The sequence below is a fragment of the Pan paniscus genome, chromosome 1, assembly GCF_029289425.2.
Source record: "Pan paniscus chromosome 1, NHGRI_mPanPan1-v2.0_pri, whole genome shotgun sequence".
In the NCBI taxonomy this organism is placed as follows: domain Eukaryota; kingdom Metazoa; phylum Chordata; class Mammalia; order Primates; family Hominidae; genus Pan; species Pan paniscus.
This window is the reverse complement of record NC_073249.2, coordinates 215,141,629-215,168,496: the sequence shown is the minus strand read 5'-3', so window position 1 is coordinate 215,168,496 and position 26,868 is coordinate 215,141,629. Positions and strand designations below refer to the sequence as shown.

General features: G+C 44.0%; 1 protein-coding gene across 1 annotated transcript; it reads right to left on the bottom strand.

Moving 5' to 3' along the window:
• Nucleotides 1-14,919: 14,919 nt before the first annotated feature.
• Nucleotides 14,920-18,787, bottom strand: LOC117978023 (PRAME family member 15-like). Its single transcript, XM_055105430.2, has 3 exons — nucleotides 18,480-18,787; nucleotides 17,231-17,812; nucleotides 14,920-15,481 (listed from the first exon to the last, which is right to left on the bottom strand). The coding sequence occupies exons 1-3, from the start codon at nucleotides 18,770-18,772 to the stop codon at nucleotides 14,920-14,922; spliced, it is 1,437 nt and encodes a 478-aa protein (XP_054961405.2). The 5' UTR covers nucleotides 18,773-18,787.
• Between the last annotated feature and the right edge of the window lie 8,081 nt (nucleotides 18,788-26,868).

The following is a 26,868-nucleotide window of genomic DNA, read 5'->3' as shown; positions in this document are numbered from 1 at the left end:
AGTTACCCACTGTGGGTCTCTGAGCTATTCTATTGCTCAGTAAAGCTCCTCTTTATCTCACTCACCCTCCACTTGCCTGCATATTTCACTCTTCCTGGTCACAGGACAAAAACTTGAGACCCGCCTAATGGTGGGGTAAAAGAGCAATAACACAAATAAAGCTGAAACATGCCCCTTGCTCACCAAATTGTAGGTGAAGAGAAAAAGAGAAGAGCGACTACTCTTCCAGGAGCCCAGATGTGGGAGCTTCCTGAGCCAGGGCTGTGACTCCCTTTTGGGGGTTCTGCAGTTCCTGGCATTTCCAAGCTTTCAGTGTTGGTGTCACTGTGTATTCCAGTGACAACCATGGAAGCTGTTTGTGCTGTGCCTGATTCATTTGCAGCCTTGCAGAAATCTGGCACCCATGCTGGCACCTGGAGCTGCCCATCCCACTGCTGCAGCAGCAGCAGCCGGTGACCGTCCAAAGTGGCCAGACCCCCTGCTCACTCACACACCCCTCACCACTCCAGCCCTGACCCGCCCTTAATAGGCATGTGCTCCAGGCCTAAAACATGAGCCAAGCATAGTCTACCAGGCTGCATGGGCAGAACGAACCCAGTGAACCCCATCAAAACTCTGGCAAAGGTGCCCCCAGCCACAGAGGTTTCTGGCCAGAAGAGTCACATTCCAAGGATTCCAGAAGAGAAAATTACTTAAACACAAAGAAAGACAATAAGAAAAGGATGGAAGAGAGAAGTCTCTAAACAACCAAAAAACAAGAAATGAAATGGGAGCACTAAGCCTTTATCAATAAAAACAATGAATATAATTTATCTCAATTCTGCAAGTGAAAGGCATAGGGTCTTTGAATGAGTAAAAAAATACGACCCTACTATAGGCTGTTTTCCAGAAACTCAATTCACCTATAAGCATACATGTAGATGGAAAGTGAAGGGGTAGAATAAGATATTCCATGCAACTGGAAACCAAAAACAGCAAGAGTAGCTGTACTTATATCAGGTAAAATAGATGCCAAATCTCACAATGCACTCAGGTAAAACAGAATACAAATCTGAGCTTGTAAAATAATAGACTACGCTTACACAAACTATGCCTAGAAAGAACATACATCAAAATAATAGAAGCCAAAAATGACAAATCCACATGCAACATCATATTGAATGAAGAAACGTTGAAAGTATTCCTGCTAGGAACTATAAGCAGACAAAAATGCTCACTTTATCCACTTGTAATCAACATAGGACTGAAAATTTTTGTCAGAGCAATCTGGTAAGCAAAAGGAATAAAGTATAATTAAATTGGAAAGAAGGAAGTGAAACTACCTGTGTTTGCCAATGATGTGATCATATGTGCTTAGAAAACTGGAAAGATTCCACCAAGACTCGTAGATGCGATAAGTGAATTCACTTAAATCTCAGGTACAACATGAATATGTACAAATCAGTACCACTGTTTGATACCAACAACAAGCAAGCTGAGAATCAATTCAAGAACTCCATCCCTTCACAATAGTTGCAAAACAACAACAAAAACAGTGACAATAACAAAAACAACCTAGGAATACACTTAACCATTAGGTAAAGGATCTCTATCAGATGAACTACAAGACACTGCTGAAAAAAATCATAGACAACAAAAAAGTAGAAAAACATCCCATGCTCATGGATTGACAGACACAATATTGTGAAAATGACCACACTGCCCAAAGCAATCTAAAAACTGCAAACATCAAACATCAATCTAAAAACGTCAGTCTAAAAATTTCATACACCAAAATACAAACACCATTTTCACAAGATTAAAAAAAGAATCCTAAGATTCATATGGAGATGAAAAAGAGGCTGAAGAGCCAAAGCAATCCTAAGCAAAATGAACAAATATGGAGGCATCACATTACCTGACTTCAATTTATACAGTAAGGCAATAGTAAGCAAAACTGCGTGGTGCCAGTATGAAGGTGGAGACATAGACCAATGGAATGGAATAGAGAACCCCGGAATAAAGCCACATACTTACAACCCAGCGGTAGGACTGCTGCTTCTCAGTTTGTGCTGAGTGATGCCCCTTGGGGATATGGGGCCAAAGTTACTGGATTTTTCCCCCAAGAAAACCAGAGAGTGAATTGGGATATCCTGTGTGATTTTTAGACTGACTATTGCCATAGTTCTTAGGTCGTCTCCAGGTGCCCAGGGACTCAATCACCAACCAGTGTCCACATTCTTGTCACCGCTGCAAGAAAGAGTTTAGGAAGTAGGCAGAATGAAGCAAAAGGCAAGAAGTGTCTATTGCAAAGCAAAGGAACACACTCAAGAGAGGGCTTATTCAGGAGAGCGAGTCAGGTACAAGAGAGTTTGGGTTTCTAATTTTATAGGATTTCTAAGGAGAGGTGGAAATAATCATTAGGATTTTAAGAAAAAATGGTGAAGTTTCCTTAGAACTGAGGTGTCACTTATTTATTTATTTATTTATTTATTTATTTATTTATTTATTTATTTATGTTTTGAGATGGAGTTTCGCTCTTGTTGCCCAGGCTGGAGTGCAATGGCGCGATCTTGGCTGACTGCAACCTCTGCCTCCCGGGTTCAAGCAATACTCCTGCCTCAGCTTCTGGAGTAGCTGGGGTTACAGACATGCACCACCACACTCGGCTAATTTTGTATTTTTAGTAGAGACGAGATTTCTCCATGTTGGTCAGGGTGGTCTCAAACTCCCGACACCAGGTGATCCGCCTGCCTCAGGTTCCCAAAATGTTGGGATTACAGGCATGAGCCACTGCACCTGGCTAGGTGTTAACTATTTTTATACTAAATATGGGCATTCTCAGAACCGTCCTGGCGCTGGTGTGTGACTTACTGTCATAATAGGTGTATAATTAGGCCTGGGGTAGGGCAAGGGTCAAACCCAGTGCCATGTCTGACCAATTCAGTGTCAGCCAGCATAGCCCCTTCATGCTTGTTCGGATCTTATTGGTCAAGGCTTATCCTTATTCTTGCAGCTAATTTTACAAGCTCTTTTCTTGCTGCTATATGAAATCACTGCTTGATATTTTCATGCTTCTCCTGTGACCAGCCAGCTTTCCTATTTTATGGGTATTTCCTTTCTTCTCCCTTCCCTTCCCTTCCCTTCGCTTCACCTCCTCTCCTCTCCCCTCCCCTCCACTGTCTTGTCTTTTCTTTTCTCTTTCTTTCTTTCTTTCTTTCTTTCTTTCTTTCTTTCTTTCTTTCTTTCTTTCTTTCTTTCTCTCTCTCTCTCTTTCTATCTTTCTTTCTTCTTTCCACTTTAAGTTCTGTGGTACATGTGCAGAATGTGCAGTTTTGTTACATACGTATACACATGCCATGGTGGTTTGCTGCACCCATCAACCCGTCATCTACATTAGGTATTTCTCCTAATGCTACCCCTCTCCTAGCCCTCCACACCCCGAGAGGCCCTGATGTGTAATGTTCCCCTATCTGTGACCATGAGTTCTCATTGTTCAACTCCCACTTATGTGGTGTTTTGGTTTACTGTTCCTGTGTTAGTTTGCTGAGAATGATGGTTACTAGCTTCATCCATGTCCCTGCAAAGGAAATGAACTTATTTTTTATGACTGCATAGTATTCCATGATGTATATGTGCCACATTTGCTTTATCCAGTCTATCATTGATGGGCATTTGGGTTGGTTCCAAGTCTTTGCTGTTGTGAATAGTGCTGCAATAAACATACTTGTGCATGTGTCTTTATAGTAGAAGGATTTATAATCCTTTGGATATATATCCAGTAAAGGGATTGCTGGATCAAATGGTATTTCTGGTTCTAGATCCTTGAGGAATTGCCACACTGTCTTCCACAATGGTTGAACTAATTTACACTCCCACCAACAGTGTCAAAGCATTCCTATTTCTCCACATCCTTTCCAGCATCTGTTGTTTCCTGACTTTTTAATGATCACCATTCTAACTGGCCTGAGATGGTATCTCACTGTGGTTTTGATTTGCATTAGAGAAATGCAAATCAAATGACCAGTGGTGATGAACATTTTTTCATATGTTTGTTGGCTGGATAAATGGTTTTCTTGGAGAGTTGTCTGTTAGTATCCTTCACCCACTTTTTGACAGGGTTGTTTGTTTTTTTCTTGTAAATTTGCTTAAGTTCCTTGTAGATTCTGGATATTAGTCATTTGTCTGATGGATAGATTGCAAAGAATTTTCCCATTCTATAGGTTGCCTGTTGACTCTGATGATAGTTTCTTTTGCTGTGCAAAAGCCTTTATTGTAATTAGATCCCATTTGTCAATTTTGGCTTTTGTTGCCATTGGTTTTAGCGTTTTAGCCATGAAGTCTTTGCCCATGCCTATGTCCTGAATGGTATCACCTAGGTTTTCTTCTAGGGTTTTTATGGCTTTAGGTCTTACATTTAAATCTTTAATCCATCTTGAGTTAATTTTCGTATACGGTGAAAGGAAGGGGTTCAGTTTCAGTTTTCTGCATATGGCTAGCCAGTTTTCCCAACACCGTTTATTAAATAGGGAATCCTTTCCCCATTGGCTGTTTTTGTCAGGTTTGTCAAAGATCAGATGGTTGTAGATGTGTGGCATTATTTCTGAGTCCTCTGTTCTGTTCCATTGGTCTACATATCTGTTTTGATAACTGTACCATGTTGTTTTGGTTACTGTAGCCTTGTCGTATAGTTTGAAGTCAGGTAGCGTGATGCCTCCAGCTTTGTTCTTTTTGCTTAGGATTGTGTTGTGTATACAGGTTCTTTTTTGCTTCCATATGAAGTTTTAAGTAGTTTTTTCTAATTCTGTGAAGAAACTCCATTAGAGCTTGATGGGGATAGCATTGAATCTATAAATTACTTTGGGCAGTATGGCCATTTTCATGATATTGATTCTTCAGACCCATGAGCATGGAATGCTTTTCCATGTGTTAGTGTCCTCTCTTATTTCCTTAAGCAGTGGTTTGTAGTTCTCCTTGAAGAGGTCCTTCACATCCCTTTTAAGTTGTATTCCTATGTATTTTATTTTCTTTTAGCAATTGTGAATGGGAGTTCACTCATGCTTGGCTCCCCGTTTGTCTATTGTTGATGTATAGGAATGATTTTGATTTTTGCATATTGATTTTGTATCCTGAGACTTTGTTGAAGTTGCTTATCAGCTTTAGGAGATTTTGGGCTGAGACGATGGGGTTTTCTAAATATACAATCATGTCATCTGCAAACAGAGACAATTTGACTTCCTCTCTTCCTATTTGAATACTTTTTATTTCTTTCTCTTGCCTGATTGCCCTGGCCAGAACTTCCAATACTATGTTGAATAGGAGTGGTGAGAGAGGGCATCCATGCATTGTGCTGGTTTTCAAAGGGAATGCTTCTAGCTTTTGCCCATTCTGTATGATATTGGCTGTGGTTTGGTCATAAATGGCTCTTATTATTTTTACATATGTTCCATCAATACCTAGTTTATCTAGAGTTTTTAGCCTGAAAGGGTGTTGAATTTTATCGAAGGCCTTTTCTGCACATATTGAAATAATCATGTGGTTTTTGTCATTGGTTCTGTTTATGTGATGGATTACGTTTATTGATTTGCGTAAGTGGAACCAGCCTTGCGTATCAGGGATGAAGCCGACTTGATATTGGTGGATAAGCTTTTTGATGTGCTGCTGGATTCGGTTTGCCAGTATTTTATTGAGGATTTTTGCATCGATGTTCATCAGTGATATTGGTCTAAAATTCTGTTTTTTTGTTGTGTCTCTGTGAGGCTTTGGTGTCAGGATGATGCTGGCCTCATAAAATGAGTTAGGGAGGTTTCCCTCTTTTTCTATTAAGTGGAATAGTTTCAGAAGGAATGGTACCAGCTCCTCCTTGTACCTCTGGTAGAATTCGACTGTGAATCCATCTGGTCCTGGACTTTTTTTGGTTGGTAAGCTATTAATTATTTCCTCAATTTCAGAGCCTGTTATTGGTCTATTCAGAGATTCACCTTCTTCCTGGTTTATTCTGGGGAGGGTGTATGTGTTGAGGAATTTATCCATTTCTTCTAGATTTTCTAGTTTATTTGCATAGAGGTGTTTATAGTATTCTCTGATGGTAGTTTGTATTTCTGTGGGATCCGTAGTGATATGCCCTTTATCATTTTTTATTGCGTCTATTTGATTCTTCTATCTTTTCTTCTTTATTAGTCTTGCTAGCAGTCTATCAATTCTGTTGATCTTTTCAAAAAACCAGCTCCTGGATTCATTGATTTTTTGAAGGGGTTTTTGTGTCTCTATTTCCTTCGGGTCTGCTCTGATCTTAGCTATTTCTTGCTTTCTGCTAGCTTTTGAATATGTTTGCTCTTGCTTCTCTAGTTCTTTTAATTGTGATGTTAGGTTGTCAATTTTAGATCTTTCCTGCTTTCTCTTGTGGGCATTTAGTGCTATAAATTTCCCTCTACACACTGCTTTGAATGTGTCCCAGAGATTCTGGTATGTCATGTCTTTTTTCTCATTGGTTTCAAAGAGTGTCTTTATTTCTGTCTTCATTTCGTTATGTACCCAGTAGTCATTCAGGAGCAGGTTGTTCAATTTGCATGTAGTTGAGCGGTTTTGAGTGAGTTTCTTTTATTATTATTATTATGATTTAAGTTTTAGGGTACATGTGAATGACGTGCAGGTTTGTTACATATGTATACGTGTGCCATGTTGGTGTGCTGCACACATTAACTCGTCATTTAGCCTTAGGTATACCTCCTAATGGTAACCTATGCAGCCATAAAAAATGATGAGTTCATGTCCTTTGTAGGGACATGGATGAAGCTGGAAACCATCATTCTCAGCAAACTATCACAAGCACAAAAAAACAAACACTGCATGTTCTCACTCATAGCTGGGAATTGAACAATGAGAACACATGGACACAGGAAAGGGAACATCACACACTGAGTGAGTTTCTTAATCCTGAGTTCTAGTTTGATTGCACTGTGGTCTGAGAGACAGTTTGTTTTAATTTCTGTTCTCTTACATTTACTGAGATGTGCTTTACTTCCAACTATGTGGTCAATTTTTGGAATAAGTGCAGTGTGGTGCTGAGAAGAATGTATATTCCGTTGATTTTGGATGGTGAGTTCCGTAGATGTCTATTAGGTCCGCTTGGCGCAGAGCTGAGTTCAATTCCTGTATATCCTTGTTAACTTTCTGTCTCATTGATGTGTTTAATGTTGACAGTGGGGTGTTGAAGTCTCCCATTATTATTGTGTGGGAGTCTAAGTCTCTTTGTAGGTCTCTAAGGACTTGCTTTATGAATCTGGGTGCTCCTGTATTGGGTGCATCTATATTTAGGATAGTTAGCTCTTCTTGTTGAATTGATCCCTTTACCATGATGTAATGGCCTTCTTTGTCTCTTTTGATCTTTGTTGGTTTAAAGTCTGTTTTATCCGAGACTAGGATGGCAACTCCTGCCTTTTTGTGTTTTCCATTTGCTTGGAAGATCTTCCTCCATCCCTTTATTTTGAGCCTATGTGTGTCTCTGCATGTGAGGTGGGTTTCCTGAATAGAGCACACTGATGGGTCTTGACTCTTTATCCAATTTGCCAGTCTGTGTTTTTTAATTGGAGCATTTAGCCCATTTACATTTTAGGTTAATATTGTTATGTGTGAATTTGATCCTGTCATTATGATGTTAGCTGGTTATTTTGCTCTTTAGTTGATGCAGTTTCTTCCTAGTATCGATGGTCTTTCCAATTTGGCATGTTTTTGAAGTGGCTGGTACCAGTTGTTCCTTTCCGTGTTTAGTGCTTCCTTCAGGAGCTCTTATAGGGCAGGCCTGGTGGTGACAAAATCTCTCAGCATTTGCTTGTCTGTAAAGGAATTTATTTCTCCTTCACTTATGAAGCTTAGTTTGGTTGCATATGAAATTCTGGGTCGAAAATTCTTTTCTTAAGAATGTTGAATATAGGCCCCCACTCTCTTCTAGCTTGTAGATTTTCTGCTGAGAGATCCGCTGTTAGTCTGATGGGCTTCCCTTTGTGGGTAACCTGACCTTTCTCTCTGGTTGCCCTTAACATTTTTTCCTTCATTTCAACTTTGGTGAATCTGACAATTATGTGTCTTGGAGTTGCTCTTCTCAACGAGTATCTTTGTGGCATTCTCTGTATTTCCTGAATTTGAATGTTGGCCTGCCTTGCTAGATTGGGAAAGTTCTGCTGGATAATATCCTGAAGAGTGTTTTCCAGCTTGGTTCCATTCTCCCCATCACTTTCAGGTACAGCAGTCAGACATAGATTTGGTCTTTTCACATAGTCCCATATTTCTTGGAGGCTTTGTTCATTTCCTCTTATTCTTTTATCTCTGAACTTCTCTTCTCGCTTCATTTCATTCATTTGATCTTCCCTCACTGATACCCTTTCTTCCAGTTGATTGAATCAGCTACTGAGGCTTGTACATTTGTCACGTAGTTCTCGTGCCATGGTTTTCAGCTCCCTCACGTCCTTCAAGGACTTCTCTGCATTGGTTATTTTAGTTAGCCATTCTTCTAATTTTTTTTTTCAATGTTTTTGACTTCTTTGCCATGGGTTCGAACTTCCTCTTTTAGCTCAGAGTAGTTTGGTCATCTGAAGCCTTCATCTCTGAACTCATCAAAATCCTTCTCCCTCTAGCTTTGTTCCATTGCTGGTGAGGAGCTGCGTTCCTTTGGAGGAGGAGAGGAACTCTGATTTTTAGAGTTTCCCGTTTTTCTGCTCTGTTTTTTCCCCATCTTTGTGGTTTTATCTACCTTTGGTCTTTGATGATGCTGATGTACAGACTGGGTTTTGGTGTGGATGTCCTTTCTGTTTGTTAGTTTTCCTTCTAAAAGTCAGGACCCTCAGCTGCGGGTCTGTTGGAGTTTGCTGGAGGTCCACTCCAGAACCTGTTTGCCTGGGTATCAGCAGCAGAGGCTGCAGAACAGTGGATATTGGTGAACAGCAAATGTTGCTGCCTGATCGTTCCTGTGGAAGTTTTGTCTCAGAGGAGTACCTGGCCATGTGAGGTGTCAGTCTGCCCCTGCTGGTGGGTGCCTCCCAGTTAGGCTACTTAGGGGTCACAGACCCACTTGAGGAGGCAATCTGTCCATTCTCAGATCTCCAGCTGCGTGCTGGGAGAACCACTATTCTCTTCAAAGCTGTCAGACAGGGACATTTAAGTCTACAGAGGATTCTGCTGCCTTTTGTTTGGCAATGCCCTGCCCCCAGAAATGGAGTCTGCGGAGGCAGGCAGGCCTCCTTGAGCTGCAGTGGGCTCCACCCAGTTCCAGCTTCCTGGCTGCTTTGTTTACCTACTCAAGCCTCGGCAATGGCAGGCGCCCCTCCCCCAGCCTTGCTGCCACCTTGCAGTTTGATCTCAGACTGCTGTGCTAGCAATGAGTGAGGCTCCGTGGGCATAGGACCTTTTGAGCCAGTCACGGGATATAATCTCCTGGTGTGCCATTTGCTAAGACTGTTGGAAAAGCACAGTATTAGGGTGGGAGTGACCGGATTTTACAGGTGCCATCTGTCACCCCTTTCTTTGACTAGGAAAGGGAATTCCCTGACTCCTTGCACTTCCCAGGAGAGGCAATGCCTCACGCTGCTTTGGCTCACGCTCGGTGCACTGCACCCACTGTCCTGCACCCACTTTCTGACACTCCCCAGTGAGAAGAAACTGGTACCTCAGTTGGAAATGCAGAAATCACCCGTCTTCTGCATCGCTCATGCTGGGAGCTGTAGACTGGAGCTGTTCCTATTCGGCCATCTTGGCTCAACCCCCTAGTTAATTTTTTATCTTTAATAGAGACAGGGTTTCATCATGTTGGCCAGAGTCATCTTGAACTCCTGACTGAAGTGATCCACCCACCTTAGTCTCTGAAAGTGCTGAGATTACAGATGTGAGCCACTGTGCCTGGTCAATTGCTGGACATTCATGATACACCTGGAGTATCCACAGTATCACAAGGGCCATTTTTTTCCATAATCCAATTTATTTATATTATTGGTAGTGAGCTAATGTTGATGTCCCCAAGGTAGCAATTTAGTGACTATACCAATGATAAACGTTTCCATGCATCACGTGGTCAACAGCATTTGCTACCAAGTGCCACATTCCATGCTCAGCAGTGGGAACACAGGATGATGGAGACAAAGTTCCTGACCTTTAGCAACAATATCGAACAAGTGAGATTGTCAAGAAAGAAGAAATCATTGTAAAACATACCATACCCCTACAATTCCGTAATCATGCTCCTGGATATTTAATGAAGTGAGTAAACCCACACCTGGATGTTTACAGCAACTTATTCATAATCGCCAAAACTTGGAAGCTAGCAAGTTGCCCTTCGGTCAGTGACTGGATAAGCAAACTGATCCATCCAGTCAGTGAACTATTATAAAGCTGTAAAAAGACATGAAAAATTCCTAAATGCACGTTATTGTACAAGTGAAAGAAGGCAATCTGAAAAGACTCATCCTGTTAGACATACCAGAAAAAGCTTTTGCATTTTTCTAAGGAGACAGTAGAAAGCCCAGTGGATGCAAGGGGTTGGGAGTACAATGGGATGAATGGGAAGAGGACAGAGGACTTCTAGGGAAAGAAAACTACTCTCCATGATGCTCTAATGGTGGATACATGTCATTATCCCTTTGTTAAAATACACAGAATTTACAAAACCAGCAATGATCCCTCATGTGAACTATGGACATTGGGTGATAATGATGTGTCCCTGTGGCTCATTGGTTGTGATGAATGCTCTGTGCTGGTGTGGGTGCTGATCCTGTGGGGGTGCTGTGTATTGAAGGGGGAAGAAGGTAGATGAGAACTCTGCAGTTTCTGCTTAGTTTTTCTGTGAATCTAAAACTGCTGTAAAGAAAAAAATAGGCTGGGCGTGGTGGCTCACGTCTATAGTCGTAGCATTTTGGGAAGCCGAGGCGGGTGGATCACCTGAGGTCAGTGGTTCCAGACCAGCCTGGCTAAAATGACAAAACCCTGTCTCTACTAAAAAAAAAAAAAAAATAATAATACAAAAATTAATCAGGTGTGGTGGTGCATGCCTGTAATCCCAGCTACTCTGGAGGCTGAGACAGGAGAATTGCTTGAACTCTCGAGGCAGAGGTTGCAGTGAGCTGAGATCGTACCACTGCACTCCAGCCTGGGTGAAAGAGTAAGACTCCATCTCCAAAATAAATAAATAAACGCAAGGCTGGGTGCGGTGGCTCATGCCTATAAGGGCTCACTCCCAGCAATTTAGGAGGCCGAGGCAGGTGGTTCGCTTGAGCCCAGAATTTCAAGACCAGTCTGGGCAACATGGTGAAACCTGGTCTTCACTAAGAATACGAAAATAAGCCAGGCATGATGGTGCATGCCTGTTGTTCCAGCTAATCGGGGGACTGAGGCAGGGAGATCACCTGAGCCTAGGAGGTCAAGGCTGCAGTGAGCCGTGATCATGCCACTGCACTCCAATCTGGACGACAGAGTGAGACTTTGTCTCCAAATAAAATAAAATAAAATAAACTCAATATTTTTAAAAACTGTAATGTTTCCTTTCAAAGCTAAAATTGTATTATTCTAAATATATTTTAAAGCAGAAATGATTATTGTTCAGTGTATTTAAAATTAGTTTTTAAAATCTCATTTGTTTTGACATTTCAAACCAAGTTAAGTATTCTTTTTCTCACCCTCCTTGAGACGGAGTCTTCCTCTTTCACCCAGGCTGGAGTGCAGTGGTGCATTCTTGGCTCACTGCAACCTTTGCCTCGCAGGTTCAAGCAATTCTCTTGCCTCAGCCTCCTGACTATGTGGGATTACAGGCACCTGTCACCACGCCAGGCTAATTTTTTGTATTTTTAGTAGAGACGGGGTTTCATCATGTTGGCCAGGCTGGTCTGGAACTCCTGACCTCGTGATCTGCCCACCTCGGCCTCCCAAATACAGGCATGAGCCACCACACCTGGCCATTAACCATTCTTGAAATATCACGTTGCATTCTTTAAAACTTCTAATCTTTCATATACATAAGTTACAACACAAATATTTATACTCTAATAGTATTCACATTATAGTAACTTTTTTTTCATGCTCTGTCGCCCAGGCTGGAGTGCAGTGGTGCGATCTCGTCTCATTGCAACCCTCACCTCCCGGGTTCAAGTGATTGTCCTGCCTCAGCCTCCTGAATACCTGGGATTACAGGCGAATGCCACCACTCCCAGCAAATTTTGTGTATTTTTAGTAGAGACGGGGTTTCACCATGTTGGCAAGGCTGGTCTCAAAATCCCGAGGCTGCCTTGGCCTCCCAAAGTGGTGGGATTAGAAGTGTGAGACACCATGCCCGGCCATAATAATAAATTTTATTTTATCTTTTTTTTTTGAGACGGAGTTTTGCTACTGTTGCCCAGGCTGGAGTGCAATGGCTCAGTCTGAGCTCACCACAACCTCCACCTCCCAGGTACAAACGATTCTCCCACCTCAGCCTATCAAGTAGCTGCAATTACAGATGTGCGCCACCACGCCTGGCTAATTTTTTGTATTTTAAGTAGAGAAGGGGTTTCTTCATGTTGCTCAGGCTGGTCTCAAACTCCCAACCTCAGGTAATCCACCTGCCTCAGCCTCCCAAAGTGCTGGAATTACAGGTATGACCCACTGCACCTGGCTCATAATAGTAAATTTTTAAAAACACCATAAAATATAATCCTTGCAACACTCAATTATACCATCTGGTCGGATCTATCAGCAGATGGCTCCCGAGACTTACGGATTGGAAATTTTGATCTTATTATGAATGAATCCAGTCCAGAAATGCCCACCCTGCCCCCTGCTGGCTCCTGGGGCTCTGCTCTTTGGGGGAATCATGATGAAATTGTGGCAGAGAGTAGAAGTTGAGCCCCATTGCATGCCCTGAGTTCTTGTTGCCTCTCTATTATCAGGAAAAGGAGGTGAGATTGAAAGATGAAAAGTGCTGGGACTTCTGCTGAGAAGAGAAAAAAGAACAAGATGTATTGATCTTACTGTATGCCAGACCCCATGCCAAGCCCTAAACATGAACCATCTCATTGGATCCTACCAAGGTCCCATAAGCTGTTGGACATCATCATCCTCATTTTACAGGAAGCTGAGGCTCTTGGCTAACATCCCTGACAGCAACACCAGCCCCTGAGTACTCAGCAGGATCCTTCACTTGGGTGCCCATTATGCAGGCTTCCTCAGCACAGGGAAGGTCACTCATCACCCACAGGCCCTTGATCGTTATCCACCCTTTGATGCTGTCAGATTCCAGAACACGCTGCACTAGTCTCTTCCTTCATAGGGAGAGAGGGAAGGTGTTATGAGAAAATCTCTCATCAATCTGACCTAGCTCCCCAAAAAGATGTAACTTTTAAAATGTCAGATGGAAATATTTAAAAAGTGTTACATGCCTGTATAGTTGTAGTATTTTACTTAAAGGGAATGTGGCTGTCTTTACTGGCTACAACGAGTTTAATTCAAGAAGGGCTGCTGGTCATCAGGAGAACAAGCAAGGGTTGATGCTGCCCAGAGTCTCCAGCTAATACACAATATGGACATCCCCTTCCACGGCAGCGGGAAGAGAGTGGCTCCTTGTGCAGTGAAGCTGACGTCCACCAACTAAGGCTTCTGGAAGCATGTGGAGACTCACAGGGAGTGGGCGGGGTCTCAGCATCTGGCTAGTGGTGAAAGACGCTGAGAAGAAGGTGCTTTCCGTGTGGATTGGCTCACTGTTCTTGCCCAGTAATGTTCCAGGCCTTTGGTGTCCACCTAGTGTGTATTAACCCACTGAACAGCCACAGCAACTAACAAGGAGTTAACAGACATCTAAAGAAGTGAAGATTTGGAGGAGGCCAAGCCAAGCGTGGTGGTCCACGCCTATACTCCCTGCATTTTGGGAGGCCAAGGCAGGAGAATCACAAGCTCAGGAGTTCCAGATCAGCCTGGGGAAGACAGCGAGGCCTTGTCTCTACTAAAAAGAAGTATCCAGGTGTGGTGGCTCACACAGCTGTAGTCCTAGCTACTCAGGAGGCTGAGGTGGGAGGATCGCTTGAACCCAGGAAATTGAGGTTGCAGTGAGGTATGATTGTGCCACTGCACTGTAGCCTGAGTGACAGGAGACCTCTAAAAAACAAAAACAAAAAAAAGCCTGACACAGTGGCTCACACCTGTAATCCCAGCACTTTGGTAGGCCTACTTGCGTGAATCACCCAAAGTCAGGAGTTTGAGACCAGCCTGACCAACATAGTGAGGAAACCCTGTCTCTACTAAACATACACAAATTAGCTGGGCATGGTGGTGCATGCTTGTAATCCCAGCTACTTGGGAGGCTGAGGCAGGAGAATCATTTAAACCCCAGGTGGAGGTTGCAGTCAGCTGAGATGGCACCATTGCACTCTAAACTCCAGCCTGGGCAACAAGAGTGAAACTCTGTCTCAAATAAAAGAATGGGAGGAAACTGATTACAATAACCAAATTTCATTTAAATGCCTTGATTTTCTTGGGCTGCATCTTATTGATTGGACAACTCAGTCAGTGCCTTTTGTTTTTTCCATCAATAACTGAAGATTCCTGAGGCTTAAACTGGAAAACAGGTTACTTAATAATAGACGGCACCAGACAGATTCTGCTCAGTTTTCCTTTATTTCTGATTGTTTCTTTACAACCATCCATGCAAGAGTAACTCCCTCATGTATTCTCAAGCCTGAATTCCACTCTAGACATTCAGATTCCCATTTTCGACTCTACAGGACACAGGTCCCCAAAGTGCCATCGAATCCATGGCAACATTTCCCCCAAGTCCAGCCCCTGCTTGATCAGCTTTCCTTTCCCACTTTCAGAGCCTATGTGTGAAATGATGGGTTCTGTGATCCCTTTAGGATGTACCTAAGACCTAGGTTTTAGTTTCCAAGTGTCCAGAAGAAAGCGTTTGACATACCCATCCAAATAGGCAGGCATTCAACAGCAGTATTGATCTGCCTCCAGGTCATAAAATGACCTGTTGCCACAGTCAGGGCAGTTGTCAGTGCAGAAAAAGATCCTCTCGGGGTGCCTTAAGTCCCTCACTCTGTTCATCAGCTCAGCCCTAATTTGAGCAAATCTGCTCCAGCAGAGAGTACCATCAGCACCATAACTCTCCCGCGGGGCAGGATACACCCCCACGCATAAGTTTTTGAGTATGATTGTGTGGCTCAGCAGGTTCTCCAGGGTGGCCATGGAGATGGGATTTCCACAGAAGCTGAAGGTGTTGAGCTCAAAGCAGCGGCTCAGGGCAGGCAGGATGGCATTGACTTGGGAGTCCATGATGCCACAGTCATCTAAATCCAGGTACTCAAGGGTGGCTGCAACTTTTTCTAGGAGAATTTGGAGAGGCACAAGACTGAAATTGGTCAGTCTGATGCCACTCAGGTCCAGGGTCTTTAGTTGACTGATACTCGGGTACTGGGATAGATGCTTCAAGTCTGATTCCAAAAGCACACAGTTAGTTATTGTGAGGACCTTTAACGAGGTCTTCAGACAGCTGGGGAGAGAGAGCAAGAAGTTAATTCTGGGGAATCATAGGGGTGAGTGGACGGTGGTGGGGAATGGCTTCAAGGTAATGGATGGAGACCTTTTTGCCCAAGTCCAGGGTCATTCTCATGGCCTGATGGTCAACACTTAGGATGATGCGTGATGAAGAGCTTTGCCACCGAGGTCAATTCCATTTTAGACCCAGCCAGGTAACTCACACCTGTAATCCCAGAACTTTGGGAGGCTGAGACTGGTGGATTCCTTGAGATCAGGAGTTTGAGACCAGCCTGGTGAACATGGCAAAACCTCCTCTCTACTAAAAATCCAAAAATTAGCCAGGTGTGCTGGCGGGAGCCTGCAGTTCCAGCTACTTGGGAAGCTGAGGCAGAAGAACCACTTGAACCCAGGAGGTGTAGGTTGCAGTGAGCAGAGATCATGCCACTACACTCCAGCCTGGGTGACAGAGCGAGACTCTGTATTAAAAAAAAAAAAAGGAGAAAAAATAATTCCATTTGAGGCTGACTCATTTCACCATCATTTACAGGAATGGATCAAGTTCACAGAATCCCTCAAGCTCCCTTTCCTCATCTGTCAGGCAGAAAACCACATCCCTGGGCCACAGGAGCCCAGTGGAGATGCAGGCATAAAGGACAAACTCAGACAGGATCCTGCAACATCAGCTGGGGTGGACGGGCTGCAGGCGTCCCTGACACGCCTGTATCATCAGCAAACCATCTATCACTTTCACCATTCTTTGTGCCTGCTCCCTGACCCTCTGTTTCAGAATCATGCATTGCCTAGGTAATTAATTTACCTGGAGCTCAAAAGAAACTTTTACAACAGGGAATTAGAGATGGGATCATTCATGTTCACCAAACTGTGGGGCACAAAGCTGATTTTCTGACATGTGCAGGTTTGCTGAGCATTCCCCTCTTCAGTGCCCACTTCACTTCCCTACTTCACATCATCTTCTTAAAAAGTATCTTGTTGGCTGGGCGTGGTAGCTCTCGCCTATAATCCCAGCACTTTGGGAGTTCACGGTGGATGGATCACCTGAAGTCAGGAGTTGGAGAATAGCCTGGCCAACATGGTGAAACCCTGTCTCTACTTAAAATATAAAAATTAACCAGGTGTGGTGGCCCACGCCTGTAATCCCAGGCACTCAGGAGGCTGAGGCAGGAGAATCGCTTGAACCTGTGAGGCAGAAGTTGCTGCGAGCTGAGATGTCACAACTGCACTCTAGCCTGGACCATCAAAGTGAAAATCCATCTCAGAAAAAAAAAGTAATCTTGTTTGTTTTTACTTTTATTTATTCATTTCTGACAGGGGTCTTGGGATGTTACCCAGACTGGTCTTAAACTCCTAGGCTCAAGCTATGCTCTTGCCTCAGACTCCCAGAATGCTAGGATTACAGGCATGAGCCACTGCCCCTGGCCTATTTTTCATCATCTTAACTTAGACACACGTCCTCAGGAAGAATTCAGAAAGGCACCCTCACTAGATCTGAAACCCCCAGTAGCTAGCTTCCTATTATGGCAACCTCTCTATAGCATCTCCCCTAGCTGATCCCTCTGCCTCTATTGCGATGGTTGCGTGATACCCATTTCAGGACAGGGCCGCCAACAGGACAATGCATGGACATTCTAGTGTCCCCTTCACTGTTACATCCTCATAGGCTGGCTCACAGTAGATGCCCACTAGTGTTTATTGTAACAGGCTCTGCTGTGGTCTGCAGAGAAAGCTCACCACCCTCCCTCACCTGAGCAGCTGGTCCAGGTGGCCTTCGAGGAAAGGAACAGAGTTCATATAAAGCTTTTGGAGGCAGCGCAGCTTGAGGAACTGAGTGGTGAACTGGGTAACAATCTCCTTCTTCTGCTCTGGGGAAACGTAGCGAGAGACATCCATCTGGGAGAGAACGAGCTTCTGAAGATTCCTCATGTGGCCCAGGTATGGGGTAAACTGTGTCAGGAATTGCAGTTTCCACCTGCAATTCACTTCCACCTCCTGGATACAGTCTAGGTTCACCATTTTCAGGATGCTTCTGATATTGCGGAAGGGCATTCCCAAAATTTTCAGCTTCTTACAGCACAGGTGTAGTAAATCTCTCCTCTGCTTGACCCATAGAAGGGGGTAGGTGAGGTATTCATCCAGAGTCCTGTTCTTGAGCCAAAGTTCTACGAACACAGTCAAGGGTTGCTGTCCTCTCATCCTTGGACAGTCCTGCACTGGTTTTTTGTTCCTCTTGGCATTGAGGAAGCACCCATGGGCCATAGCTTCAGACCAAACCATCCAGAAGTTCTCACAGACATCCTGTAAATCCAGCACTTGAAGTTTACACCTCCTGTGGGAAAATAGAGGTGAGACTGAGAACTTCAGAACTCATTTCTGAACTTAAACTCCACATGCTGGATAGCAGCTCCTCCCCTCCCTGCTTGTTGTCCCTCTCTCTGACTTTTCTTCACCCTGTTTTCCCCTTGGATCCTGCCCACTTCCACATTTTTTTGTTTTTTTTTTGAGACCAAGTCTCCCTCTGTCGCCTAGGCTGGAGTGCAGTGGTGTGATGTCACCTCACTGCAACCTCTGCTTCCCGGGTTCAAATGATTCTCCTGCCTCAACCTCACAAGTAGCTGGGATTACAGGAACCTCCCACCATGCCCAGCTAATTTTAGTATTTTTAGTAGAGTTGGGGTTTGCCATGTTGGACAGGCTGGCCTCCAACTCTTGACCTCAGCCTCCCAATCTCCTGGGATTACATTGTGAGCCACCGTGCCTGGCCCAGTTCTCACTTTTCATGGTGCCTTTCAGTGCCATTAGAGGAGAGGTTCCTGGTACCTCCATGGACCTTGTGTGGTCAGCAGTGCTTTCCCTGAGGAGCTGGTGAATGGCCAAGTCCTCTCAGCTTCCTCACCACCACCATGCCCCCTTGGGCCTCCTCACTTCTCATGACCCCGCTGTTCCTTCTGTTGGACACCTGGGCCCACCCCACCAGCCCACCTGGCCCACCTCACCTGGGACGAACCCCTTGGGTAAGCAGTGCATCAAGCCCATCGAGCACAGCTTGGAAAGCCTCCAGACAAGGCATCTTTATCAGAGGCCTCAGAGGGAGGCGGCGGAAGGGCCAGGCCTGCACCATCAGCTTCAGGGCCTCACAGCGTCTCCTGCTGAAGGCCTCCATGAACAGTGGGGGGAAAAGTTCCGTGGGCAGCTCCTCCAGGGTGGACATGGCTAAGGCTTGGTCCCTCAGCAGGCTCCGCCCCGCAAGCTCCAGGAGTCTGCGTGGAGTCCGGATGCTCATCTTCATGAATCTGCAGGGAAAACTTCCAGAGGACAAACCCAGAGAAAAGGCATCACTCTCAGGCCAAGCCCATGCAATCTCATCTTCTCCTATGGCAAAAGTCACTGCTCTGGCAATGGTGAAAGAGCCCTCAGTTTACCCCAATTCTACTCTGTACTCAGTGGCCATTAAGCCAGCATTCTGCTTCTGCTGCATCAGCATGAGCGTCTCCGAAGCAGTGAGGAAGCAGGGCCACAAGTAGCCCTTCCTTTCTATCCAGTGCTCCATCCAGTGACTAGTGAGTGTGGAGGAACCTGAAAGCGAACGCCTCCTACCATTGGGGGAAATTACTAATTACTCAAGGTTCTAAAACAATGGTAATGGGAGTGTCACAACCCTGCATGTCCACATTTTCAGTTCCTACAAATAAGCTTGTTGGGAACATTCATGGGGCATCCCTAGAACAGGTTTTATTTGTTTTCTTTTCATTATTTAAGCTTGCTTTCTCTTTCTCTCTCTTTCTTCTTTCCTTCTTTCCCTCTCTCCCTCCCTTCTTTCTTTCTTTCCCCCTCTCCCTTCTTTCTTTGTCTTCTTTCCCTGTATCCCTTCTTTCATTCTCTCTCTCTTTCTCTCTCTCCCTCTCTCACTCTCTTTCTGACAGGGTCTTGCTCTGTCACCCAGCCTGGAGTGTAGTGGTGGGATCTCAGCTCAGTGCAGCCTTGACCTCCCAGCTCAAAGGATTCTTCCTCCTCAGCCTCCCAAGTAGCTGGGACCACAGTTATGCATCACCACACCCAGCTCATCTTTTATTTTTTGAATTTTTGTAAAGACAGTGGATTTCGCTATGTTGTCCAAGCTGGTCTTGAACTCCTAGTCTCAAGCAATCTATCCCTCTTGGCCTTCCAACATACTGGGATTATAGGTGTGAGCCTCCGTCCCAGCCTCATTATTGAAAATTTCAGTGAGAAGCTCTGAAAGCTATGTGACACTGTTATGCATCACTCACAAGATAGATGTTTCCAATGCACACCTCTTACACATATTCAAACTGAACCACTTTGGCTGGGTGCAGTGACTCACACCTGTAATCTGAGCATTTTGTGAGGCCAAGGCAGGTGGATCATCTGAGATCAGGAGTTCAAGACGAGCCTGGCCAACATGGTAAAACCCTGCCTCTACTAAGACAGCAAAAATTAGCCAGGTGCAGTGGTCTGCGCCTGTAGTCCAAGCTACTAGGGAGGCTGAGGGAGGAGGATCGCTTGAACCCAGGAGGCAGAAGTTGCAGTGAGCTGACATTATACCACTCCACTCCAGCCTGGGAAATAGGCTAGATTGAACAGAGAGACAGAGAGAGCTACATTTCACTAGACTTCTTAATCTCTACCCAGTTAATCCTGATTGGATTTTTGTCTTTCTTAATGATTAACTGATCGATTTAGATATTGATCCATCAAAATGAAAGATTTAGGGATAGGGTGAAAGTCCAGGACTCATTCACTGATTCCCTTCACAAACATGGAGTTTTACTAATATGTGTCCTTCAAAGTCCTGAGTGTGAGACAGGGAAGGGTTGAATCTCTTCCTGATATTAGACAGAAAGAAAGAAAACTTGAAAGTATCTTTGTTGAGGGATCCTTGGCTACATCAAATTTATCAAAATATTTCAGAGTTAAAACAGTTTTCAAAGACAGAGATGACAGTCCCTAAGAAAACACAATAGAAATCTTCATGTATCCGATGATCACCTGGGTCATATAATTTTTTTTGGTGTTGAGGGAGCTGAGTCTCACTTCGTTGCCCAGGCTGGAGTGTAGTGGCACCATCTTGGCTCACTGTCACCTCGGCCTCCAAGATTCAAGCAATTCTCATGCTTCAGCCTTCCACGTAGCTGGGACTACAGGCATGCACCCCCCACAGCCATGTCTCCATTTGGGTGGAAGAGGATGTGATTGGTTTAAAATTAAGGTCATAGATCCTTTTTGGTTAAGATATTGTTTTTGTTTTTTGGACAGGGTCTCTCTCTTTTGCCCAGGCTGGAGTACATCAGTGGTGTGAGCATGGCTCACTGCAGCCTCAATCTTCTGGGCTCAAGTGATTCTCCCACACCAGCCACCCAAATAGCTGGGACTACAGATGCATGCCGCCATGCTCGGCTAATTAAAATAAAAAAAAAAGTAGAGGCCAAGCACCAGTGACTCACAGCTGTAATCCCAGCACTTTGGGAGGCCAAGGCAGGTGGATCACTTGAGGTCAGGTGTTTGAGACCAACCTGGCCAGCGTGGTGAAACCCCACATCTACTAAAAATACAAAAATTAGCCAGGCATGATTTCAGATGTCTGTGACACCAGCTTCTGAGGATGGAGACTGAGGCATGAGAATTGCTGGAACCCGGGAGGTAAAGGTTGCAGTGAGTTGAGATCGTGCCACTGCACTCCAGTCTGGGCAACACAGTGAGACTCCATCCCCACCCCCAAAAAAAACGTTGTGTAGAGTAGGGTTTTTGTGGTGTTGTCCAGGTTGGTCTCAAACTCACGGGCTGAAATGATCCTCCCACTTTGGCCTCCCAAAGTGTTGGGGTTAAAGGCATGAGTCACTGCTCCCTTCAAGAATTTTAAAAAGGCATCAGCTAAAGCACAATCAACTTTTTTGAAATAAAGACAGAACTGCATTTAGAGGAAAACCTTCAAAGCTTCAAATTGTTCATATATATATAAAAAAAGGACAGGATATAGCTCTGTGCCATCGTAGGCTGCACTGTCACCATCCCAGACCGACTGACTCTAGGTCAGATGGAAGTGTCCTTACAGAAATTAGTGACTTACCAGATCTGGATGTAGTCTAGAAGGTGCTCAGACCTCAGGAAGAACCAGGCAGGAACTCCAGGCTTGAAGACTTTGGGTCTCTCCTGTGGGTCTTTAGAAGCTTTTATTGACCTTTCTAATCACAACTCCCACCCACGCCCCTCCACGTATCCGCTGCTAGCTTCCAATCAGAAAATGATATCTGATTGCATTTGTGAAGCTCCACCCAGGTAATCCTGATTGGGTTTTTGGCTCTCCCCAGATTAATGGATTGAATCAGATGTCCATTCATATCACATATCTATATTCACTTCATGAAGCAAGAAATTGACAGTGTTAGGGATAGGGTTGAAGTCAAGAATACATTCATTCAAGGCCAGACGAAGTGGCTCACACCTGTAATCCCAGCACTCTGGGAGGCAGAGGCAGGTGGATTATCTGAGGTCAGGAGTTTGAGACCAGCCTGGCCAACATGGTAAAACCCTACCTCTACTAAAATTAAAAAATTAGCCAGTTGCGGTGGTCTGCGCCTATAGTCCAGGCTACTAGGGAGGCTGAGACAGGAGGATCCCTTGAACCCAGGAGGCAGAGGTTGCAGTGAGCTGACAATACACCACTGAAGTCCAGCCTGGGAAATAGGCTAGATTCAAAAAAAAAAAAGAAAGAAAAAGAAAAAAGAGAGAGACAGAACGACATTTGATTCGAATTCTACCCAGTTAATCCTGATTGGACTTTTGGCTTTCTTCCAGATTTACTGATGGAAGTAGATATTCATCCATCAAAGTGAAAGATTTAGGGATAGGGTGGAAGTCCAGGACTCATCCACTGATTCCCTTCACAAAAATGGAGTTTTACTAATATGTGTCCTTCACAGTCCTGAGTGTGAGATAGGGAAGGGTTGAATCTCTTCCTGATATTAGACAGAAAGAAAAGACTTGAAAGTGTCTTTGTTGAGGGATCCTTGGCTACATCAAATTTCTCAAAATATTTCAGAGTTAAAACAGTTTTCAAAGACAGAGTTGACAGTCCCCAAGAAAACACAATAGAAATCTTCATGTATCCAATGATCACCTGGGTGGCATAATCTAATTTTTTTTGGTGTGTGTGAAGCTGAGTCTCACTTTGTCGCCCAGGCTGGAGTGCAGGGGCGCCATCTCAGCTCCCTGTAACCTCCACCTCTGAGATTCAAGCAATTCTCATGCTTCAGCCTTCCACGTAGCTGGGATTACAGGCATGCACCCCCACACCCATGTCTCCATTCCGGTGGAAGAATTACAGTGAGGACGTGATTGGTTTAAAATTAAGGTCATAGACCCTTTTTGGTTAAGATATTGTTTTTATTTTTTGGACAGGGTCTCTCTCTTTTGCCCAGGCTGGAGTACAGCAGTGGTGTGAGCATGGCTCACTGCGGCCTCAATCTTCTGGGCTCAAGTGATTCTCCCACACCAGCCACCCAAATAGCTGGGACTACAGATGCATGCCACCATGCTCGGCTAATTAAAAAAAAAAAAGTAGAGGCCAAGCACCAGTGACTCACAGCTGTAATCCCAGCACTTTGGGAGGCCAAGGCAGGTGGATCACTTGAGGTCAGGTGTTTGAGACCAACCTGGCCAGCAGGGTGAAACCCCACCTCTACTAAAAATACAAAACTTAGCCAGGCATGGTTTCAGATGTCTGTGACACCAGCTTCTGAGGATGGAGACTGAGGCATGAGAATTGCTGGAACCCCGGAGGTAAAGTTTGCAGTGAGTTGAGATCGTGCCACTGCACTCCAGTCTGGGCAACACAGTGAGACTCCAACCCCACCCCCAAAAAAAACGTTGTGTAGAGGAGGATTTCTGTGGTGTTGTCCAGGTTGGTCTCAAACCCACGGGCTGAAATGATCCTCCCACTTTGGCCTCCCAAAGTGTTGGGGTTAAAGGCATGAGTCACTGCTCCCTTCAAGAATTTTAAAAAGGCATCAGCTAAAGCACAATCAACTTTTTTGAAATAAAGACAGAACTGCATTTAGAGGAAAAAATTCAAAGCTTCAAATTGTTCATATGAAAAAAAAAAAGGACAGGATATAGCGCTGTGCCATCTTAGGCTGCACTGTCACCATCCCAGACCGACTGATTGTAGGTCAGATGGAAGTGTCCTTACAGAAATGAGTGACTTACCAGATCTGGATGTAGTCTAGAAGGTGCTCAGACCTCAGGAAGAACCAAGCAGGAACTCCAGGCTTGAAGACTTTGGGTCTCTCCTGTGGGTCTTCAGAAGCTTTTATTGACCTTTCTAATCACAACTCCCACGCACGCCCTTCCACGTATGCACTGCTAGCTTCCAATCAAAAAGCAATATCTGATTGCATTTCTGAAGCTCCACCCAGTTAATCCTGATTGGGTTTTTGGCTCTCCCCAGATTAATGGATTGAGTCAGATATCCATTCATATCACATATCTATATTCAGTTCGTGAAGCAAAAAATTGACAGTGTTAGGGATAGGGTAGAAGTCCAGAATACATTCATTCAAGGGTGGGCGAGGTGGCTCATACCTGTAATTCCAGCACTTTGGAAGGACAAGGTGAGTAGATCACCTGATGTCAGGGGTTCAAGACCAGCCAGGTCAAAAAGGTGAAACCCCGTCTCTACAAAAACACAAAAATTAGCTGGGCATGATGGCAGGCGCCTGAAACCCAGCTACTTGGGAGGCTGAGGCAGGAGAATTGCTTGAACCCAGGAGGCAATGGTTGCAGTGAGCCAGAATTGTGCCACTGCACTTCAGTCTGGGTGACAGAGGGACATTCTGTCAAAAAATAAAAAAATCATTCATTCATGAACTCCACAAACACTGATTGTATTTTACTAATATGTGAACTTCATAGTCTTGAGTGTGAGGCAGGGAAGGATTTGATCTGTTTACGACATTAGACAGAAAAATAAAATCTGAAAGTAGTGTTGTTAGGAGATCCTTGGCCACATCAAAAGATAAAAATGCTTTATACTTTAAAAAGCTTTATAAAAACAGAGGAGTCATCCCTATGAAATCAGAATAAAAATCTCAAGGTATTGAATGGTTTTTGGGATTTTGTATAACCTAAGGTAGCAGATTACATGCTCGTTCTGGTGGAGGAGAGGTGCCACTGAGGGCGTGATTGGTCTCAGGGCTTAGGTTAAGGCTTCTTTGGAAGAAATTGAAACCACTTCCCTAAACTTTATAAATTTAATCAGTGAAGAAGGGAGGGAGAGAAACAAAAATAAACCAAGCTTGCAACACATTCAGCATTCATCAGGAGGTCTTCTTGCTCTCTGACCTGGTTCCTCATGGTTGCTGGCAGCCTACTGTTCCAAAATCATATAGACCTTAGATTACAGTTCCCCTTAACTTCCCTGCAGACAACGATTCAAGCATTGCAAAACATTAACTTTTTCATCTGAGATATTCTTTCAGGTTCTGCATGTCAGTGAAACTACTGATGCCAGCTGATCTGAAGGGCCCTGCAATGCACCAACTCACCAAAGAATGCAGTTTCTACATCCTGTTGACTTCTTCCCTCTTACTGCTACCCCAACTTTCCAGCCCCTTGCTATCCAGCATCCACTGGAAACCCTCAGTACTCCTTGGGGAGATGAATTTGAGGATCTCCTCCTAGCTTCTCATTCAGCCGCCTTGTGATCATTAAACTCTCTGCTGCAAACCCTGCTGTCTCAGAATATTGCTAAGCTACTGTGCAGCAGGCATAGGAACCTGATGGTCCTGTAATAAAGTCATGTGAAAATTACAAATGGGAAGTGAGGGTGGAGCTGGTCAGGGTTGAGCTGGGTTTTTAATGGGAACCTGGGAGTGAACCAAGACTTGCTGAACATGTTGGGGGTTATTGAGTGGGTGTAAGAGGAATCTATCTAACATTGCACTGATGCCCTTTTGGTTTTAATCCTTATGACCAAGTATGAGTCTTTCAAAACAATTTGTATAATCCTCCTTATTTTTCCTTTCAAAACCTTCAACTTCCTTTATCTCCCCAAATAATCTCACATCTATTCCCATTTCTTTGCTTACTTCATAATAAACATTTTTTTTTACAGAGTCTTCTTCTCTGTTAAGTAGACCATATATGTTGTTGCCACACAAGATGAGTAACCTGGTTCTCTGGACAGAAACGGTCAAAAGGATCCCATTCCTCAACAGCTGGGGGTGATGTAAAGGTCATGATTATTCTTTGTCATATCTGCACCTGCATATTGCCAGTGAAAACTTGCAGGGCACATTGGGCAGGCTTCCAAATTCACCACCTGTGGAAGGTCTTTCGATTGGCTTACATCCTGTCCCTGAGTAAAGTGTCTGATCATGAGTTCATGAGTGCCTCAAACCCCACAAGTATTGACGAAGGCTTCACCCACTGACAGTGAGAAGGACGCTGATTTGATTCTGATCATGAAGTTTTGCTGGTTGTCTTGCAAGGAATATGTTTTATCCTGTTATGTTGTTATCTAAAGCCAATGATTGTAACCTCTGTCTTGTCCTGTCCAATGGAAAAAAACAAAAACAAAAACTCAATTCTATTTGAGCCTTGCCAGGTCAATAAGACAAAAGAAAATTTAAAAACAAACTGATAGGAGGAGTCCCATTCCCTTCTTTTAACCTTTCTTACAAAAGCATTCCAACTTGTAACAGACTTTGGAAAACACCCACTTTGTCAGTGTGTGTCTTCCAGGTCAATCCTCACATTTAGCTTCCAGTGAAGCTTTCGTTAATTATTTCTACCTCAACAGCCTTATCTTCTATTGACACAAGGTTGCATGGTAATGGTTTGAATTGGGGTGGGAAGAAAAAAATATTTCTATGTCTTTTATAAAGTAATCCTTGCATGTCATCTCCATAGAAGAATGAGTAGGTTCCTCTCCAAATATGTCCTGAGTATTGATGCATCCAATAAACAAAACTAATATTTATTTCATATACTAGAGCTATAGATGCATTCTATTTCCCTCTAGAATCTCCAATGAACCAATGTCTAGTTTCAGTAAGTTTCTCTGATTATATGGCAGAGGGTAACATGGTCATGTTCTGATTCTGTGTCTATGTCGATAACTATAGCGTTCCAGTCTTCATAATATGCGTCAAACCAGAGTTTATTCTAGTCGGAGTCTGGCACACCATCTAGATTAGACCCAGTTACACTAATGTTTTCTATGCATAGAGATAAGTTACCAGTAATGAAATCAATAATAGTCATAGGTCACCCATTTGCACCTATAGCTTCTTCTCAATGCCAAGTCATTTAATTATAAATATTAACCAACCTACCAAAGGAAGGATAACAAATCTTATCATGAATTTA

Excerpts from the sequence above, each read along its gene's own strand:
- LOC117978023 (XM_055105430.2), bottom strand. The coding sequence starts at position 18,772 with ATGAAGATGAGCATCCGGACTCCACGCAGACTCCTGGAGCTTGCGGGG. Across the intron at positions 17,813-18,479 it reads ACCCAAGGGGTTCGTCCCAG|GAGGTGTAAACTTCAAGTGC; the intron begins GTGAGGTGGGCC and ends ATTTTCCCACAG. Across the intron at positions 15,482-17,230 it reads CACCTGGACCAGCTGCTCAG|CTGTCTGAAGACCTCGTTAA; the intron begins GTGAGGGAGGGT and ends CTCTCTCCCCAG.